Raw genomic sequence first — 14,707 nt, forward strand, 5'->3', positions numbered from 1 at the left:
ATGGAGGGGGCCCAAAGTAAGCAGTCAGTAAGTACTGCCTATCATTAATAGTCCTCTTGTACCGCAGTGAAGGCAATAAATCAGTCGTGCAAAAGCCGTTTGCACCTGGCTCCGACACCACGTCTCTTGCAGCCTCTTCCCCTTTGTACCCTGTTGTGCCAGATCTAGGTTAACGCCATCTTAAGTGCTGGTCCCATCTGAGCAGAGGGCACTACCACGGCAGGGATTATATAAGTGCCAGGGGGTAAAGCCTCTCAGGGAAATGAAGATTAAACATGTGGAACTCCGAGTAATCAAAGCTGACACATGAAGGTCCTACAGCTCAATATTCTTAAATGACTAAAAATAGTAATGGGGAGGGGAGCACAGAGTATATATACGGTGGGGCCGATCCAGGGGTAGAAATTCCTTTCCCACTGTCGTGGTTCCTGATGAATTAACTTTGTAATAGTTCCTGACCTTTTTGTGTTTAGCCTGGCTCCTGGGACATAAGAGAAAGTGGCATCTAGGCTCCCTGCTTTCTGTTGTTTTTTCTTTTTCCCTTTCCCCTGGGATCCAACCCTACAGCCTTACGCCCAGCGTCTGGCCCCTGACTACCCGTGTCTAGCCCCGAGACATCTCCACTGATGGGAACTGAGCCCAAGACTTCCAAGGATGCTGACCTCCAGATTCCAAGCTGTGGTTTTGCCTTTTATTCTGGATTCCAGGCACTGCAGTGATGTTGGATTCTTAGCTTTTTAAGTCCAGGCTCTGTGTAGCTTGTGGTTCTCAGGTATGCTTTCTTCCAAGCTCCCAATTAGGCTTTTTTAAAATCTATATATGCATTTCTAAATGTCTGGGCTTTTTCAGATAGAGATGGGGAGCTTATGCTCTCTGGCTTCTGACCAGGCTCCTTAGGATTCAGAACTGGTTCCCAGGCAGGAAAGAAAAGGTAAGTGCCAGCGAGGGTGCTGGTGCTGCCTCAGGGCAAGCCAGGCCTGCTGATTTCCTACCAAGTAAGCCTCAGGGCTAGGTCCTCCTCCCCATCGTGTGCTTAGCAGCTGAGCTGTCTGGGCTCGGGGTGCTCCAGGCTGAAGAGGAGGCTCCAAGCTCTCCAGGCTGTTGAGGCTGCTGCTGGGCAGGTCCGTGTTCAGGATGTCATTACATGCACCTGGTAAGGCAGGAGTGGAAGGCAGGTGTGGCTGGCAGGGAGACACTGAAGCCAGATCAATAATAAGGATGGGGATGTGGCACAGAAAGGGGTGAAGTGAGCCTGGAGTTGGGGAAGGAGAGTGACTCACAGCAACAGGAAGGCCTCCTGTGGACTTGAGTCTTGGGCAAGGGCTGCTGCAATAGACACAGCAGTGCCCCGTCCAGCTGCTGGAAGATGCTGAGCATGAGCAGAGTCTGGCGAAGTTCTGGGGACAGGCCCCACTGCTCCTCCTCCAGCAACTCCCGGACCACTGCAAAGTCTTGTCTGAGCTGCAGCGCCCCCTGCAGGCTGAAGGCCAAGGTACAACGTGGCCACCTGACCCTCCTGCCTCCCCCAAACTGCTCTATCCCCCTCCCTTTTCCCAGTTCCATTCATCCCCCAGCCTCTGCCTCCTTTTCTCCCCACCTGAACCGGATCCCATGGGTGAGAATGTGGTTGAGCCAGGCACCCAGGATGGCAGTCAGCGCTTGGCTGAGGGCAGGGGCCTGGGCTTGAGGTGGCAGTCCTTGCAATCCTTGCAACACAGGCTCCAGTACCCTGCGGACCACCAACCCAGCATACTCACTAGGAATGCTGGGAAGTTCTGGAGTGAGAGAAGAGAAAGGACAGGATATGAAGCTAGGGAGATCCATCAAAGGCCCTAATGGAGCCTTTGGGGTAAGAAGGTAGTATTTGGTGGGGGGTGGGGGCGGGGGTTGCAGAGCACACAGAAGGTGAGGACAAGGATGGACACAGAGGGCTGGAGCCAGGATTTGGAAGGGTTAGGACACTGTTACCCTCCAGGAACCTGGAAGGGGATGCTGGGATGAAGAGTTACCAGGACAGAGACGATGCCGCCAGTACCGACCCCGTGGCATATAGAGTTCGAAGTCCTGTGTGGCTTGTTTATGACATTCTTGAAAAAAGAGACCTAGTGACTCTTCTGGTAGGAGCTGTGGGGATAAGGAGAAAGTAAAAGGGACTTATCTGTGAGGGACTTGTCAAGTAATCTGCTCTTGTAGATCTGAGGTGTTTACCCTGGCATCCATACAGCCCCAGAAACAGAACTGTATGCATAACTGTATGGCTCGGGCATTTTCTGAGGAGAGATGCTATAGCTTTTATTGGGTTTTCCAAAAGATCTGGACCCAGAGAACATTATGGACAATTGCCATAGGATTGCCCAGCTCTCCTCAGCCTGGTTCAGAGGATGGAAATCCTCCAGGTTAATTTTATTCTACAGTAATGTTAATAGGAAAAAAAGAGGGCAACACGCTCACCACCACCAGGGTTCAAAAGTGAATGCTAGGGAGGGAGGTCTACATGATTGGCAGATAGGCAGAGGCTGAAGAAAGAAAAGGGAATTGTACCATCTTCTGCCTGTTGTCTATAAGGGAACTGTGTGTAGACCAGGAGCAGTGACTCTTAACTTTCTGAGACTCAGGAACCTTTGGAATGTCCTCACACTGAAGTCTTTGTAGCCACTTGCATTTCTCCAGAGCAAACTTAACCCGTAAAGCAAGAAAAGGCCCCTGTGCAGGTTTGGTTTCTTTGGTTTGATAGGTTTTCTTTTGGGAGGGGGAGAAGACAGCAAAAAAGAGGAGTCTCTACAGCCCATCTTGGAGAAGAACCTCAGGAAGTGGGGTGTGTAGTGGTAGGCCTAAAGAAAAAGTGACTGCATGCCAAGGAGCCTGAAGAGAGGAAGGGACCTTGGCTTGGGGGGCGGGGTGCCTAGGCAGGGAGAGCCCACGTGGCTCCTGATACATATTCTGACCACAGCCTGTCTACATCCAAACTCTTATCCCCAAAACTACAACCCCCTTCTTCCTTATTTGTGGCACAGAAATCACCCTTTTGTCAACTGACATTTGTTAGGAAATTCTGCACTCAACACTCTGAGGAAAGACAAGGTCACACTGTGGGACCGTCTTTTTCTATGAGACATGACAGTTCAGCTGAGGAGAAAACTCATGTCTAATTCTTCTTTTTCATCCCAGAGCTGTACTCAGTGGAATACCCAGAGGAGACACCCAGCAGTGTGGTCACCAGGCGGAGGGACAAGGCATGAAACTGCTTGGGATAGTGTTTGGTTCACACGGTGCATACACCATCCCTGTCCCTTTTGCTCTGTTCTCATCACAACTACCAAGAGCTGGACCCTTCTCGTATTACATCTCCCCACCTCCCTTTTATCCTGACCACCACTGCTGGATCAGACTCTGTCACTGTCTTCACTGTTCCCCTCCTGCTCTTACAATGGCTCCTATCACTTAAGAGATAAAGTCCAGAATCTGTGGGCTGGTGTTCAGTGCCCTCCACAGTTTGATGACAACCTACTTTTCCACAGTCCTCCACCCCTCCCCTTCACACAGGCATGCGAGGACGAGGGCATGCTCATGTGTATACACACACACACACACAGCCCTTCTGCTTCAATCAGGCCATCTCCCCACTGCTCCTCCAAGGAACTGTAAACTGCCCACCTCCAGTAACCCCTGCTACTCCTCTGAGGCTGCCCAGCTGCCAGCTTGAGCCATAGGCCCTGTAAGGAGCTTCTGTTTCCACGTGTCCACCATGGCCTTCCCTGCTAAGAGCTCCCACAACCATCGCTGTCCACCCTATTCATGAAGAGCCTGTTCTGGGACATCACTGTCCACCCTATTCATGAAGAGCCTGGAAAGAGGCAGCAGTAAATTGAGGTGGAAATGCCCAACAAGCAGATGCAGATGGTGGGTTAGGGCTAAGCTGAGGGGAGGCAGGGTCCACAGCACCAAGGCACTGTGGAATGCAGAGAGAACAGAAGTGGAGGGACAAGGGCTGAACTCTGCAGCCATGCCCCCACTCAGGGCAATGAGGAGAAATCTATATTCAACTATTGATGTGCACTTAGGATGCTTCCATATCTTGGCAATTATAAATAATATTGCTATTAATAGAAGGGTGTATGTATTTTTTTGAGTAAATTCTTATTTTGTGGTTGGGTTTATTCCTTTGATAACTATGTATGTTTAAAAAGCTAAAGCTCTAAACGTTCTTAGAAACAATGAATGGTACATATATATGTAAATTAAAAGTATATATGCAGTAAAAAAAAAAAAGCCTATCAAGCCATGAAAGACACAGAAGAAACTTAAAAGACATATTACTAAATGGAAGAAGCCAGTCTGAAAAGGCTACAAACTGTACGATTCCAACCAAATGACATTCTGGAAAAGGCAAAGCTACAGAAACAATAAAAAGATCGTGGTTTCCAGCGGTTTGGGGAGAGGGAGGGAGGAAGGGATGAACAGATGGAGCACAAGGGATTTTTAAGGCAGTGAAATTATTCTGTATGATACTATAGTGGTGGCTACATGTCATTATGCATTTGTCAAAACCCATAGAATGTACAGCCATCAAGAGTGAACCCTAATGTAAACTATGGACTTTGGTTGATAATAATGTGTCCATGCTGGTTCATTGATATGTACCAAAGACGCCACACTGATGAGGGATGCTGAGTGTAGGGGAGTATATATGTGTGGCTGGGGAGGGCTATGTGCGAACTCTCTGTATTTTCTGCTCAGTTCTGCTGAAACCTGAAACTGTTCTAAAAGAATAAAGTCTATTAAAAATTTTTTTAAAAAAAGGAGAAATCTGAGCAGTAAGCAGGAACAAAAAGCAGAGAGACATCACCCATGGTAGTAACAGATACTGTGTGAAATGGGGACAAATTAAAATAGAAGTATTAAAGGTTTAATTCATAAATTTAGAAGAAAATAAGGAAATGTCAGAAGAAAAAGCCAAAAGTGGATGGAAGTTACCACTGTGGAATCAGGGTCAGAGGTGGGAGCAGGGGCCAATGACAGTGCTACTTTCTTATTAAGAAGCCTTCTAAAATAATATTCTATTTCAATTTGAATAAAAATACAAGTTATACTTTTAGGAAATAGAAGAAACATTATATCAAAAACTAATATGTAAAAGGAAGACAATCATTTACCTTGCTTGTTCTCAACAAAATATGCCTCAAAGTAACCAAGTAATTTATGAGGGCAAGTTTCACTTTATAAGGAGAATCCAGCTAGTAAATGAAGAAGGAATGATAGAATTGTTTTTTTTTTAATTTTATTTATTTGGGGGGTAATTAGATCTATTTGTTTTTAGAGGAGGTACTGGGGATTGAACCCAGGACCTTGTGCATGCTAAGCATGTGCTCTACCACTTGAGCTGTACCCTCCTCAGGAATGATGGAATTGGAATGTCACCACTTTGCATCCCCCAGTGAAATAATGGATGTAGACAATGACCATCAATCATCAGTGGCTGTGAACAGCACACAATAAGATTCTACATGGGGGTTGGTGGTAGGATGTAGAAATGAAATGAAACTGACCATGAGCTGTTAAGTGTTAAAGCCTCAGTGGTAGGACTATGGGGTCCATTATACTCTTATCTCTACTTTTGTGTATGTTTGAAATTTTCCATAATAAAAAGCTAAATAGAGAACAAGAAGCAAAGAGCAAGAAAAAGATAAATTTAGCCGTGCTTCCAAGACACTGAGATGTTCCACCATCACCACAACCACCCCACCAGCCCCAAAGCTGGCGACTGTCCCGTCCCCCTGCTCTCCTCACCTGGATCTGTGCAGTCAGCTTCCGGATCTCCAGGCCCAACTGCTGCTCCACCTCCAGGGCCAAGCTTTCCTCTGAAGCCAGGCTAGACAGAGCTTCTGCCTCACGCAATAGAGGCTTTAGCAGAAACAGGGAGTGAGATCAGAGCCCAGCCCAGAATGCTCCCCTCCCCATCCCCTAGCTACTCACAGGTAGGTCCTTCTGGGTCAGGAGCAGGAAGGAACCCGGGGCCCATGCTGCCAGGTGCTTCTGAGTTCTGCTCCAAAACCAGAGCAAGGTGGTCTGCAGGGTACAGAGCCCCAAGGCAAGAGGTGCAGGACCTGGGGAGGAGAGGGATGGAGTATCTGAAGGGCCACAGAACACCTTTGGGAGGAGGCAGGCTTCCGAACACAATGGAGGAATAAAGTGGGTATCCCCAACTGTCCTTCTGTTCCCCCCATCCCCAGCACCTTGTCTCACCTGGAGGCTGCCAGAGGAGCATCCCTGATCTGAGTTCTCGAAGGGCATCTAAGAGAGGAGGGAAGAGCTGTCGCAGAAGTTCAGTGGTACTAGAGGATGAGGGAAGGCTGCTCTGATCTCCACCAGCAGATCCCAAGGCCTGACAGAAGCCTGAAGATGAGGGGGCACGGTTTGATAAGGAAGAGGTGATCTGGGGGTTGGGCTGCTACCAATACCCCTTCCTTCTCACCTTGGTCCCAGCTCCAGAGAAGAGACTGATGAATTAGGTTGTGACACAAAGACACCAGCTCCTTCTCACACTCCTGAGGCAGTGATGCTAGTGGGAGAAATGACCCTGGAGCCTGAAAACAAGGCTTTTCTTTTCCACAACCACTGCCCACTCAATGATGGGGGAAAGGAGAGGCTTCCAAGACCAGCATGGAAAGCAAGACTTTGCCTTGAAAGCCCAGAAACTATAGCTTGAACTGCACCCGCACCCCCAACCCCCGCTGATGGGGGCGGTTGTGGGGAGTTCATCCTGAAGGGCTTGCTTTTGTAGTCAGGCTGACAGGTGAGTGAGCTAAACAGAGGAAAGAGACCCCAGCATTCCCAAACGCCCACCCAGGCCTGTCACTCACCCTGACCCAGTGCCTTTTTCAGCTGTTGTGCCGCTTCCCTGGGGTCCTTCCAGGGTCCTAGATTTAGGTACAGACTCTGCGCACAGTCTGCCCATAGCAGGGTCCAGTACTGGCTCCACAGGGTTCCAGCCCCGCCAAGCCCTAGTCCAGGGCTGACTGGACACGCCACGCCCCCCATCAGGCCCAGTAGCCCTGGCAGCAGCTCGCGCTCCTCGTGGCAACGCCTGCGGAGCTGGTCCCGCAAGCCGGATACCCCGAGCGCCTCATTCAGCCAACCTGCTACCAGGCAACCCCGTTCCCCTGTCAGGAGGCGGAGCACACGGGCCGGGAGAAAAGGGCGCGCGGCCCCTGGGACGTGGCTCAAGGCTTTTCCCTGCAGCTGGTGGTAGGCGGGAAGCGCCAGCAGCAGGTCGGCGAGTTGGGACGACAGGCCCGGGCTCGCGGGCGCCCGGCCCAGAGCCTGAAGCTGCATCTCGATTGTAGCCTCCAGGCGCTGGGCTGCTAGTCCGATGGGGCGCGCCAGGAGTAGCGGCTCGAGGGTCTCCTCAAGGCCGCTTCGCAGGACTGCCCCTCTGGAAGGGTGCGGCAGCAGGTCGCGGCACAGCTGAGGCAAGGGGCCGGGGCTGGGGCTGGCGGGTGGCACGCCGGGACTCAGGATCCACAGGAGGCGCAAGGCTGCCTGGAGGCGGCGGGCGCAGTCCCGTGCTTGGAGGAGCTGCTCTCGCTCCCGGTGCAGCCGCAGGAACACCGCCCGGAGACGCTGCAGCGCAGGCGGGATCGGGCCGCCAGCTGCCGTCTCCCGCCCCCAGGCCGCAGCGCCGGCCTCGCGGTGCTCTCCTGCGTCCGCCGGCGCCGGCGCCACCCAGCATGGCTGCCCTCCTGGAGCTCCGCCGGGCCGTGGGTCCAGGCAGGGGATGCTCCCGGCAACCGGCAGCCCCGGCCTGCCACGAACGTCCCGGCGGAGAGCGCCCGCCCGCTCGCTCTGCCACTGCTCCTCCACAGCGCCCCCGGGCTGCGCCCGCAACGACGGCACGGTAGCGAGCGGAGACAGAAGACCACCGGAGCGAGACGCCTGGGCCATGGGACGGCCCGTGCGGAACGAACCTAACGATTCCCACCTCCCCGCGCCGCCCAGCGCCCGCGGCAGCCCGGGCTCCGCCCCATCCCCGGAGCGGTCGTCTCAGGCCCGGGAGCCGCCGGAACCGTAATGGACTCTCTCGCGCTCCGTAGTCGAGGCTTCTGCCCCTAACAAAGATGGCCGCCTACCCGGTCCTACTCCGCCCTTTGGCTAGTATCAAATACCAGACTATCTTTCACTTTCGGGTCACTGTAACGGGAGATGGCGCCGATTCCGATTAAGCTAGGTAAGCAAGTGAGACAAGAAAGGAGCGGGTCCAGGAGGGCAGGGGCAGCCCCGGTTGGTTCTGTTTTCCGTAGGATTTTGTGCTTCAGGAGGTAGACAGAGGGTTCCGGCCCATCTTTCCCGAGGACCCTGACGCGCCGCCGTCTTCCTTTACTATAGACTGTCCTCTGCGGTCTGGCTGCCCGCTGGGGGTCGCTGCTGTCCCTAGACTCTGCCAGGAATTCGGTCCTGAGGACTACGGCGATGAGGTAAAAAGGACCCCTAGCTCCCCTCTGCCCTGATTGTCACGGTCACGCCTCTCTTCAACCTTCTGTGCTGAGCCCCGCCCCGGGCTGGCATCGCGCGGGGCTCCCCGCAGGCTTTGCAGGGATAGGGCTTGGACCCTATCGTGTAGCAGCGTCGCGCAAGTGGAGGGCGAGGTGGGGGTGAAGGGGACTGGGGACGACTCAGCCGTGACAACTTCTTGATGTGTGCTGGATCGGGCAGACGAGGATCTCTGAATTGAGAACTGGGGAGTGGACAGGAGTTCCTTGGAGAAAAATATGACCAGAGGGAACAGTGTGAGCAAGACACTAAGGCAAGGAAAAGTTAAGAGAACAAGACTGAAGTGAGACCTTTCTTATGGGTTTGGTTAGAAACGTTAGAGATGAGGCGGGAAAGAAGGCAGCAGGTGGCTTGAAAGGCCTTGTCTGGCACATGGGTTTGAATGTCCTCAAGTAAGTAGGTGATAGGGTTATTGAGGGAGGGACAGGATCAGATTTGGGAGCATTAATAAGCTATACTTCCTCATGTGCTTCCTCGTTATCCTTAAAACCAAACGACAAGTCTAGAGGTTAACTCATCATCTTTGCAGATTGGTTGCTTTTCCTCTAATCTTTAATTAATCTCTAATATTTTAATTTATTATTTTTATTTTTAACTTTTATTTTTATTTATTTTTGGAGTTACTGGGGATTGAACCCAGGACCTCCTGCACTCTACCACTGAGCTATACCCAGCCCCCCTCCTCTAATCTTAATCTTGGTTAATAACACAAACTTCCATCCAGTTGCTTAATCCAGAAATCTGAGAATCATTCTACATAATCCTCCCTTTGTCTTTACTTCACACATATAGTCAGTCCCTAAAAATCTACTTCTGAAATGTCTCTTGAATCAAGCCAATTACTTCCATGTCTGCTTCTGCTCCCACTACCTTAGTTGAAGAACGCAATTCTTTCTGGCCTGAACAGTTCTAATGGCCTGCTAATTAAACATTTCACACCTAGACTCATCTCTTTTCCCAGTACTGTTTTATCTGAGCATTTCACTCCCCAGACCAGCTCCACTCCCATCACTAACAGGAGGAACTCACACTGGCTCCACAGGATTCTTAAGGCACAGCTCCCGACTGTATCTCTGTTACAGTAGCTCCTCACCAATCTCCCTGCTTTTGCTCATTTGGGACACACTTATTGAGCACTAGCTATGTACTGAACACTGTTTCAGGCCCTGGAAAGAAAGCAGTGAACCAAACAAAAATCCCTCTGTTCAATTAGAAGTGTCTAGTGGGAGCAGCCAATCAATAAATAAATGACACAGGATGTCAAATATGAGAAACGTAAATAAAGCAAGGAGGAGGATAGGGAGCTTTGAGTTGAACCGAGAGGTTTTCTTTTTAAAGGGAGTGGTCAGAGAAGGCCTCCCTCTGAAGGTTTAAGCAGAGATCTGAAGGGGCTGAGGGAGTGAGCCATTCCTGGGGGAAAGAGCATTCCAGACAGAGGAAGAGACAAGTACACAAGCCCTGAAATGGGAGCACACTTGGTGCATTGCAAGAGCTTCAAAGGAGACCACTGCATTGCAGCTGGAGGAGGGCAAGAGGGCGGGCGATGATTTCATGAAGGTGTTGGGTGGTCAGATCATGTATGGGCAGGTAAGAGAGAGCAGCGTAGATGGTGTCTTGGAGAGAGGTAGAAGGTCAAGGCAGCCCTCTTTTTTTTTTGTTTTTAAAGATGGACTACACTAAGGGAACAATCCTTATTAGAACCACAGAATGTACAGGCCACACCATGGGGAATCTTGCTTCATTTTTGTGAATGAGGAAGCTGAGGTCCAGAGAGGTTAAATGATTTGTCCAAAATCAAACAGCCAGGCAGTGGCATAGCCAGAACTAAGGTGGAAGCAGCCCTGCTCCAGCACAGTGTTCTCTCCAGTCCCATGCCAACTCCCCAGTGAAGAGAGCAATAAAAAGCAATGAATAATAAGGTTTCAAAGTGTATAACACAGACTGTGTCTGTGCAGTGTGGTCAAGTGAGGGTAGAGATCACTGGAGATGAAAGGGTCTGGGAAGGCTTTGAGGGGAGATGGAATGTGAACTTGATCATGAACGTGAGGCAAGTTGTGGTGAGAAAGAAGCTCAGAGCTAGGAGGGATTCAAGGACAGCTCGGGGGAGACCCCAAGGCTGGCAGGGGGCCTGGTGGCAGCTAAGTAGGGGAGGATTGCAAGAGAAGACCGGAAAGTCAGACACAGGGAGCTTTTGGGAAGGCTCCGAATCCCAGGCTAGATTCAATCCTGCCTGAAGTCTTGACAGTGGGGGATTACTGGAAAATTTTGAGTTGGGGAGTAATTGCTGAGAGCTTAGTTTTGGGGAGAAACAGATGAAGTGCAGGGGAGAGGCCAGCCAGGAACTGTGGCACTCACTTGTATGGGGGGTGTTCACACTCAAGGAGATGGCAGGGGACACAGCTGGAAGAGCAGGTAAGAGGGCTCCATTTCAGGGGCATCAGTGTGGCTGACCTAGTGACAGGTCAGGGAGAGGAGATGGTGACCTAGCAGCCGGGTGGCGGAGAAGGCTGGACTGAATGCCACCCTCAGCCCTTGCGAAGATGGGGGAGTAGTGAAGGGAGGTGATACACCATGAAACCGGGAGCGGCGTGTTTGGAGGCACCAAGCAGGGAGAGGTCGGCCAGTTAAGGTTCTCGGGCTGAGTGGCTGGCTTGTGGTTGCCACGGCAGAGGAGTCAACCCCGCCAAGCCCCTTGCTCTCTCCCAGAGCTCCCCCCAACACCAGCCTCCCCTCCCCTTCCCCTCCCAGGACATAGTGGATTTTCTTCGACGGCTTGTGGAGAGTGATCCCCAGGGCCTGCACCAGATTCGGATCCATATGGATGGGAGCAGCAGGCGGCTGCAGCTGTGGCACCATGGTGGGGAGTGCAGGGGCCGGGCCCAGGGATTGAGGCTGGTGCCCTAGGGAGGGCTGGCCCACGGGTGCTCCTCTCTCTCAGCTTCTTCCTTCTTTCCCTTCTTTCTCCCTCTTGACAGATGACCTCCTGGACCGTTTCTGTTATGAGGGGAAAACGACTGGACAGAGTGACAAGGAAGGCAAGGAGGCTGAGAGACTGGGCACTTACTGTGGTCTCCAGAAGTCCTTCCTGGACCCTCCACGAGGATCTAAGCCCTCCCCTCAAAGCCCTTCTGCCTCGGCATCCTTCCCCAGTGACTCAGACAGCCTGCTCCAGGTGGCCATGCCTCAAAAGCTCCTGCTGACTGAAGAGGTGAGACTCAGCCGCACCTTCCCCCCACCCCCAAGCTCTCCCAGTCCCCATGTCCCATGTCTACATTCTCCCCTATTCTGGATCTCTCAAGGTCCTTTCATACTACTTGCCTCCTTCTTGCTTTCTCTCATTCTCTCTCTCTTTTCTGGCCACCTGCCCTTCCCCCTCCAGGAAGCCAACCGCCTGGCTGAGGAGCTGGTGGCTGAGGAAGAGCGCGTGAAACAGAAAGCAGAGAAGAAACGACTCAAGAAGAAGGTAGCTGGAGGGTAGACGGAGGGGGGGCCCAGAGGGATTTAGGGGAGGGAGGGAGGGAAGCTTTGTGAACAGGAAAAGAACTCAGGATGGCCAGGGGACCCACAGGGCTTGGGGACTGGAGGGTCTCCAGGAGGCCATTGGGTGCAATCGCTCTGAAGTCACACTGTGATACCTGGGTTGGAATCTGCCTCCTTCTTACTGTGAGCCCTTTGCCTGGTGACTCTCTTGTCTGCTTTTTCACCTGTAAAGCGAGAATGACAACAAAACCGACCTCGTAGAGTTGTGAGGGTTAAATGAGATAGTGAATGCAGAACTCTTAGCCTGGGGCTATGGCACATGGTATATATCGTACACGGAAAGAATTGGTCTCAAGATACGAACTACGTGTGTGTGTATTTAAGTCTAATGCTCAAAATACATCTTCCTCTTCCTCGTCATTCTTATTGCAGCGTCAAAAGGATCGAAAGCGAAAGGGGCGCTTGGAGCAGGATGGCGGGGAGCCCAACGTGAATGTCTACAGGCAGGTACTGAGACCACCAAGTGCCAGGAGGTGGGGGCTGAAAAAGCAGGTGGCTCAAGGTGATCCCTGCTCCTCGCCTGTTCACCTTCCCTCCAGGCTGAGGCTACCCCAGATGGGGATGGGAGCCCCCCGCCCAGCTCCGGGAACCCAGCTCAGGGAGAGTGTGGTGAGGATGAGGTGAAGAGCCCCCTTCTGTCCCTTCACGGTCCCTCCCCTTCCACCACTCTGGGACATACCCCACCCCTGCCCCCCTCCCTCACTTTCCTGTCTACTCACAGGACCCACTGGATCTGTCCAGCACCTTTGTGTCTCTGGCTTTGCGCAAGGTTGGGCATTGGCCCCCCGGTGCCCGCAGAGAAAAGAAACTGAGCCAGGAGCCCCAAGGCGGGAAGCTGGCTTCCCAGCAGAAGATGAGCCAGGAGGAAGGAAGCCCTCCAAGAGGGGAAACCCCCGGGCAGAGTCCTAAGGCAGAGGTGAGGAGGTGGGCAGAGGATCCTCAGAGGGCTCTGGAAGTCACAGGATCTAAAGGTCATGGGCAGTGATCAGTAGAAGGAGTTCTCTGCGGATTAAAAGACATGGGCTCAGGCTCCGTCACTGTCACCCTGTTCTGGGGTAGTTTTCTCTGCAGGAAGGTAGGGCTGATACCATCTTGCAGAGCTGTCATGAGAGTTTCATGAGTTGCCTTGATGCTAACTGTAATGTTAACTGTTTGAACAAAGGAGTAGGATTTGGGGAGGTGGAGGCCTCATATCCTGCTTGACTTTGCTTCCCATCCCTAGGCATCTCCAGAGCTGCTAGCAGCTGCCTTACAACAGAGCCAGGAGCTGGCAAGTGAGATGCTTTCTCTCTTCCTCCTCACCCCACCCTCCCTGGGCTAGGCCCATCTGAATCTTCCCACCCTCTCTCCTCCCCAGAGTTGGGTACCAGCTTTGCCCAAAAAGGTTTCTACCACAAGGCTGTGGTCCTCTTCACCCAGGCCTTGAAGCTCAACCCCCGGGATCACCGGTAGGTGGGGCGGGGGGTTGGTTAGCCACGGTGCTGGGACATCAGGGCAGGGCAGGGTGCCGAGGACCCCGACTTTGGGCCATTTTGTCTTCCTTAGGTTATTTGGAAATCGTTCATTCTGCCATGCGCGGCTGGGTCAGCCGGAGAGGGCGCTAGCTGATGCCGAGGTGGCCCTTACCTTGCGGCCTGGCTGGCCCCGGGGCCTCTTCCGCCTGGGCAAGGCCTTGATGGGACTGCAGGTAATGGGTGTGAGGTTGGGAGCAGAAGAGGCGGGATGGGGTGGGGACCAGGTCTACACTGACATTTTCTAGTTAAGCTCCTAGTACCACAACGTCACAACGTCACAACGTCACAATGTCAGTGGTACTCAGAGCTGGAGCCAGTTTGAGAAAGGGGCAGTTTTAAGTTCTTTGGCCCTGCTGACACCTAAACTTTCCTCTTTTTTTTTTTTTTAAATCCCTATGGGCTCAAAGCGTTTTGAGGAGGCAGCTGCTGTGTTCCTGGAGACTCTGAAAGGCGGGTCCCAACCTGATGCAGCCCGGGAGCTCCACTCTTGCCTTCTGCAACTCGCTCTGGTAAGGGGACCAGGCCCACCCTCATGCTGAGGGGGCAGCAGAAACAACTGGCTGGGATTGCAAACCCCAGGCGGGTCAGGGGAGCGGGAGCGCGTGAGGGGAGGGGCAGGGCGGCGCCGCTGGGAAGGGCATCAGGTGCTCCGCCCTCTGCTTTCTCAGCAGGATCAGCGAGGAGGAATCCCTGGGCCATGTCTGTCAACTGGCTTCCCCCATCCGTTTCCTCATGTTGAGCTGCGGCCTTCAGGCCCCCTCTCCCTCAGTTGCCCTCAAAGCACTACCCCAAGGGCCCCTGGCCTTCTGTCTCCCCCCTTGCACTATCCCCCACCTCACCTGAGCCACTCCAGCTGGCCCCTCCCCCAGACTCATCAGGATGTCCATCGGGATAAATGATCTTGCTTCAGTTTCCTCATCTGTAAAATGGGGGCAATCCCTACCTCACAGGGCTGTCATGAGGACTAAAAGAGAAAGTGCGAGAAAATGCCTACCAAGTGCCTGGTACTTAGCGGCTGTTAAATAAACTGATTTGCACCTGCAACTGTCCTTCGTATTCATAATTCCGACACTAGGAAGAGAGGAGCATGAGTAAATGACTGCTTA

At 52.6% G+C, this 14,707-nt stretch overlaps 2 protein-coding genes across 9 annotated transcripts; one reads left to right on the forward strand and one right to left on the reverse strand.

Moving 5' to 3' along the window:
- Positions 1-677: 677 nt before the first annotated feature.
- Positions 678-8,076, reverse strand: CCDC142 (coiled-coil domain containing 142). Of its 4 annotated transcripts, none has more exons than XM_072937429.1 (9): positions 6,861-8,076; positions 6,473-6,559; positions 6,244-6,393; positions 5,974-6,104; positions 5,788-5,901; positions 2,040-2,124; positions 1,598-1,775; positions 1,281-1,480; positions 678-1,150 (listed from the first exon to the last, which is right to left on the reverse strand). In XM_072937429.1, the coding sequence occupies exons 1-9, from the start codon at positions 7,939-7,941 to the stop codon at positions 894-896; spliced, it is 2,283 nt and encodes a 760-aa protein (XP_072793530.1). In that variant the 5' UTR covers positions 7,942-8,076; the 3' UTR covers positions 678-893. The 4 variants fall into 4 exon arrangements, with proteins under 4 accessions (XP_072793530.1, XP_072793529.1, XP_072793531.1 ...); XM_072937428.1 differs by having other exon boundaries at positions 2,010-2,124; XM_072937431.1 differs by having other exon boundaries at positions 1,012-1,150; positions 1,281-1,442; positions 2,010-2,124.
- TTC31 (tetratricopeptide repeat domain 31) lies at positions 8,069-14,645 on the forward strand. 5 transcript variants are annotated; one of them, XM_015251866.3, is made up of 13 exons: positions 8,069-8,224; positions 8,383-8,471; positions 11,296-11,404; positions 11,523-11,755; positions 11,927-12,010; positions 12,460-12,534; positions 12,627-12,707; positions 12,809-13,003; positions 13,310-13,361; positions 13,445-13,535; positions 13,633-13,774; positions 14,009-14,110; positions 14,270-14,645. In XM_015251866.3, the coding sequence occupies exons 1-13, from the start codon at positions 8,200-8,202 to the stop codon at positions 14,498-14,500; spliced, it is 1,509 nt and encodes a 502-aa protein (XP_015107352.1). In that variant the 5' UTR covers positions 8,069-8,199; the 3' UTR covers positions 14,501-14,645. The 5 variants fall into 5 exon arrangements, with proteins under 5 accessions (XP_015107352.1, XP_015107353.1, XP_072793533.1 ...); XM_015251867.3 differs by having other exon boundaries at positions 14,273-14,645; XM_072937432.1 differs by lacking the exon at positions 12,627-12,707.
- Positions 14,646-14,707: the final 62 nt, after the last annotated feature.

This window comes from Vicugna pacos, chromosome 15 (assembly GCF_048564905.1).
Source record: "Vicugna pacos chromosome 15, VicPac4, whole genome shotgun sequence".
Lineage (NCBI taxonomy): Eukaryota > Metazoa > Chordata > Mammalia > Artiodactyla > Camelidae > Vicugna > Vicugna pacos.